This window comes from Hibiscus syriacus, unplaced genomic scaffold (assembly GCF_006381635.1).
Source record: "Hibiscus syriacus cultivar Baekdansim isolate YM2019G1 unplaced genomic scaffold, ASM638163v2 tig00001644_pilon, whole genome shotgun sequence".
NCBI lineage: Eukaryota > Viridiplantae > Streptophyta > Magnoliopsida > Malvales > Malvaceae > Hibiscus > Hibiscus syriacus.
This window is the reverse complement of record NW_024061878.1, coordinates 2,292,106-2,297,550: the sequence shown is the minus strand read 5'-3', so window position 1 is coordinate 2,297,550 and position 5,445 is coordinate 2,292,106. Positions and strand designations below refer to the sequence as shown.

The following is a 5,445-nucleotide window of genomic DNA, read 5'->3' as shown; positions in this document are numbered from 1 at the left end:
AGTGAATTATGCTTCAATGTTGCCTTTAGACATTATGATATGGATCGCTGTTGCCCTTCATAAATGATTTGAAATGTGAATCATGAAAGGGATTTTAAGTATAAATGTGCAAAATAAGAATGCTGGTTAATCATATATGTTTTTTTGATAATGTGTAAATGTGAAAAATAGATTTTTTATATATTTTTTAATATCATTATTAGTATGAAATTTAAAAATATGTAAATGTGATGGTTAAATTTGTTAAAATTTTCAAAAGTATGACTAAATTGAAGAAATTGAATTAACTTTGTTAACTCTTTAAAGGGATTTTAAGTATAAATGTGCAAAATAAAATGCTGGTTAATCATATATGTTTTTTTTATAATGTGTAAATGTGAAAAATAGATTTTTTATATATTTTTTAATATCATTATTAGTATGAAATTTAAAAATATGTAAATGTGATGGTTAAATTTGTTAAAATTTTCAAAAGTATGACTAAATTGATAGAAATCTGAAGTTAACTTTGTTGAACTCTTTAAAATTAAGCTTAAATTGACAATTTATAAAAGTTGAAGATTAAATTTGTTATTATACCAATAAAAATATAGACATAATATTACAAAACAATTTGGACGACCTATTTAAAGTTTTTAATAGAGGTCTAAATTAAAATTTCAAAAAAATTAATATTTAAAAATTTAAAATTTTCAAAAAATTGACGATATAACTAAACTTTTTTTAAACAAAAAATTGAGACCAAATTAGAATTTTTAAACATTTGGGGAGGGACTTGATTAAAAAATAATGTAATAAAAATAAATTTTAAACAAACAAAATTAAAAGTTTTAAAATTTTTGAAAGATTAAATGTTAATTTTATAAAATTTTAGAGGAAAATCCCTCTAATCCATTGCCATCCAGCCAGACCAAAAAGTAAGATATCTAGAAAAACAAAAATATTATAATTAATTTTTTTAATTATTCCCTTTTAAATTTCATAATGAAAATTATTTTAATTTTTATAAAAATAATCAATTTTCTTAATATTACAATTGAAAATGAACCAAAATATTTTTCTCCAATATTTTTACAGGCGAAAAGTACAAATTTGAAGAAAATCACACTAAAATCTTCACTATTTTTTTCACAAATTAATTATACTTTAATTTGCTGCTTCTGTTTTGGATTATGTTCATGGTTCGATGTATCATTATTTCACCCACATCATTTTCCACCACCCTGATAAACAACGAGATCTTTAAATCGCCCAAAAACACAGTTTAAAATAATTGTTTATTTTTTGAATAGTAAAATTAATTGTCTTTATTATTTCTAACGAAATATATGATCAAAACAAAACTTAAATATGATTTGAAAAAATAATTGAATAATTAAAGTAAAATCGCAAAAATAAGTGGATAATATACATGTGCCTTCCCGTTTTCATTTAATTTATTTATAATGTATAGATAATGACAATAGGGAATAATAATATACATATTTCATTAACTGCTGATATAGGAAGATGTTTTAGGAGTTTATATTTATTTCTGAAATTAAATTATAAACTTTCTCAAAGTATAATTACAATTAACCATATAAAGCATGTATTTTACATGAGATTTCATGCAAGTTGACATGGCTTGAAGAATTTTCCCACTGAACAAGTTCCCTTATTCCTTCTTCAACTTTCCTCGTTTCTGTTGCTAAACCTTTAATGCAATACCCCAGGGCACTCAAAGTTAATACCATCTGGCTCATAATCTCCTTCTCAACCTCAATCCCTTGCATCACATCAACAGATGCATTTGAATGTCGAAGAAATGAATTCAAAACCATGTCCATTTCATCTTCATCTGAATCGGAAACCCTGAAAATATTCGGGTATGTTGATTTTCTGGTCTCGATATCGTAGGAAATGTTGTTCTTCTCGAGCTCCTTATCGAGTATAGAGATGGATTTGATCGATGTTATCTTGGAAAGATGATTTATTAATAACCCAATCGACTCTTTGAAGAGTTTAAGGTCATCGTCTAGTCTATTTACGGTTCCCTTCCATGGAGTTTCGAGTTTTTGCGAGTCTTGTTCGAGGAATCCTATTGCATGAGTACTGAATAGCAGGAGATCTACCATCTTTGACAACGACCCCAAAAGTTTACCGTAGCAAGCACTATGAAAAGGCAAAAACCAGAAATTGGGCTCCACCTCAGCTTCTACTATGAATTTATGTAACTGATTCACATGAAATTTCAATTTTTTCTGATTGTCGACATGGTTGGTTTCACTGGGTTCGATAGACATGTTGCTGATGCATTCATGCAATGTCTCCAAGCTTTTCGAGAGCTCCATTTTGGCTAAAGTAGAAGCTCTTTTGGGTTGGAAAAGAAGCTCCACCGCAATCGAACACGATAAACCAATGAACGTTTCGATGATTCTGGCGATGGCAAAATCACTTGGTGGACCGAAATTTTTCCTCCCCAATATTACTACGGCTCCGATCACAGCGGATATTCCACCGGCTTGACTGTACATCTTGCTTTGCCTTAGGAAAGTTGTGAAGATGAACCATGGAAGAATAGACAAGAACCTAATTGGCAAGAACCTTTCGAAAAGAAAGCATCCTATAACTCCATATACCATCCCTAACGTTGTCCCTTGTGCCTTAAGGTTTGCCACCTTAAATGTCGCCTCTCTCGTGGCGGCGAAACTGATAGCAACCGGGAGTCCCGACCAGAATCCATTTGGCTTACTGTACATCAGACCGAATAGAACCGCAAACCCTAATGAAAGCGAGAATTTGACAGCAGGCTTGATCCTATCGCTTTTTAGTCCACAACTGCTCCAAACCTCCTTGAAGGAGAAACGATCTGTTTCAGGCAAAATCTGTTCCGATTTCGCCGGAGTTTTAGTCATCGGCTTCGGCAACGACTTGCGGTGAAGGAGTTTCATGCAGAACAAGAAGAAAAATGTGGGTAAATCCTGGTGGGTTCTTGGGACTGATCGCAGTGTTTGGAGGAACTTCATAACATCTTCAGTGTTTGATTCAGGAACAGTGACTGAATCAGCATGGATGAAATTCTTGGCCTGTTTTAGGGTTAAGCTAATGTGATCTTCTAGCCTAAATAGACCATCTTTGAGTTCCCCACCATCCACCATCAATCCCACTGGAAATGAAGGAATACCGTCCAACGCAATTTCCATTCCTCTTAAAACCATCTCTATTTCCTGCAGTTTCTCCTCCGAGTTCAAGTAATAAGGTCTCAAAATCTTGAACGGAAGCTTCTCCCATTTCATACTTCTCTGTTCACAACAAGAAATACATGTTAAAATCAACGGTCAACAAAGAAAAACTTTAAAAGAAGATATGACAGATTGATGGGTCTTACATGGAAGCGTTTAATACTCTGATGAAGCTTATTTGCGGCGGCCTTCAATAGCTTTGCTTGAGAAAGGAAAGCAGACGCCGCTGCTTTTTCCTCTGCGCAAAGTGCCTTCACGAAAAGCTTCAGCCTCTCCGACCCGTTCTCCACCACTAGGTTGCAGCTTTTCTTCGCCTATTCAAACATAACCACCAAAATATTTTTTCATTTATTTTTATAATAAAAACTAGAAACCATTTTGAAGGAAATATGTAAACTTCAGAATATTTTGATAATAAAATTAGCGTTTATGATTTTAGTAAAATTCGTTAATTATTAAATAATGTTATGCATTTAATAAAAGTATTAACATAAAATGATGACTTTAGAGAATATTGACCTTGAAGAAAAAAGTTATCATCACTATGTGATGACTTTGAAAAAAAAATAACCATCATGTTGTGATAATGTTAAAGTTTGCAAATTAACAATGAACCGATAAATTAGTACGTACATATATGAAGTCGTTGACGAATGTTGACAAATATGTATTCTAAAAGTCATTGATATACGATGACAAATTTTTAAAATAAAAAAAAAATCCATTGTGTTTATATGAGGAAGATTTTATGCGACTTCTACAAGTACTATAGAAATTATCATAATTGTTTTAAATAATTTCAGAGTTAAATAGTTTTTAAAATAATATGTTAATTACTAAAAGGAGGGTTTTTCTTTCTTCTTCTTTTTTTCGCAACAATAACAAATGTAGTTCAAACGTCATAGTTCCAACACTAGCTGATGGATACAAGATTTTCTTGGGTACGGAATTAATGTACAAAATCCCTTCTAGATTTTGTCTTCAATGATCTGCATTCTTCCGAAATTATATTAATATAAATGTCTTGAACTTTTAGTAAATTTCCCAATACACCCTCTATGATTTAGTAGGAATAATTCTTATTTTTCTGAAATGTTTAAATGAATTATAACTCTTAAAATTTCAATTAAAAATATATGTCGCAAATACATATTTTTTAAAACATATAACTCTTAAATGAATTATAATTCTTATTTTTAGAAAATACATATTTAAATATACTTAATATCGCAAATTTTATTGGAAGATGTGGATTAGGGGAGATAGAAATGATAGTGAGACATAGTTTGGTATCACTAACCTCGAAACAAGCCAATCTTGGGTAAGGAAGCAATAAGGCTAAAACACAGGCCAAGACTCCGACCGCCGTGCTAGCCGCAACATGCACCGGATGCATGATCGGTTGGGCTTGGCCGCCATTAATGAAACCGATGACATATACGATAACGATTTGGCCCAACGCTATTCGCTTGCTAATCATGTGAGTCGATTCCGGCAACACCACTATCATCCCCGCCAAAGCCACCACAAGGGCCGTCATTCCATTAGTGAGCTTGGCCGGTCCAATCAACCACAGGCTCAGCATGGCGGGTCCAAGGCTCTGCATGGAGGCGTAAAGAGACAGCCAGCAGCCATGCACAGTGTCGCCCAACGTGGCGTCCGTGACAACCAAGATGACCGTCACGTAGGAAAATGCAGGGAATGCAACTTGATTCTGGAAGGAAGCCGGGCCGTACAAGGTGGCGATGCCTACTATGCAGCAGGCCAAGGCGGTGCGGAAGGAAGAGGCCAAGACGGCGCGCCATAATGCCCTGGATCGGTTCGGTTGCTTCCGTTGTGGTGGTGTTGGCATTGTGGAAAGACGAAGAAGAAATTAGAATGATGATTTTGGTACGGTGTTGGAGAGCAGAGCAGGCGCTTGGTTCTAATATATAGAGGTGATTACATGTGGAAATTCGGGGCCACGTGGAAGGTCGTGGGGCATTCCTTTTTAATGCTTGATACACTCATTCAAACAGTCGATTGACTAGATTGTGTAATAAATAATGCTGCCTCTGCTTTTTTCCCAGTAAATCCACGATATGTTTTATATGCAGGTGTGTATTAATAAATATAATACATAGAAAGTAGTTTTAGCAGTTCAAGTTTTTGGTATATTTAAAGTTTATATTACCTTTTCTATTTTTAAACGAAATGTTAATTCATGTATGTTTAGAGAAAT

At 33.4% G+C, this 5,445-nt stretch overlaps 1 protein-coding gene across 1 annotated transcript; it reads right to left on the bottom strand.

Annotated features, from left to right (window-relative positions):
- Positions 1–1,574: 1,574 nt before the first annotated feature.
- Positions 1,575–5,076, bottom strand: LOC120130038. The gene is made up of 3 exons (XM_039147390.1): positions 4,525–5,076; positions 3,371–3,538; positions 1,575–3,284 (listed from the first exon to the last, which is right to left on the bottom strand). Exons 1-3 carry the CDS (start codon positions 5,074–5,076, stop codon positions 1,575–1,577), a joined length of 2,430 nt encoding a protein of 809 aa, XP_039003321.1.
- Between the last annotated feature and the right edge of the window lie 369 nt (positions 5,077–5,445).

Coding starts and splice junctions, on each gene's coding strand:
- LOC120130038 (XM_039147390.1), bottom strand. CDS start 5,076: ATGCCAACACCACCACAACGGAAGCAACCGAACCGATCCAGGGCATTA. Junction 3,539..4,524: donor CAAGATTGGCTTGTTTCGAG/GTTAGTGATACC, acceptor ATGTTTGAATAG/GCGAAGAAAAGCTGCAACCT. Junction 3,285..3,370: donor AGAGTATTAAACGCTTCCAT/GTAAGACCCATC, acceptor TGTTGTGAACAG/AGAAGTATGAAATGGGAGAA.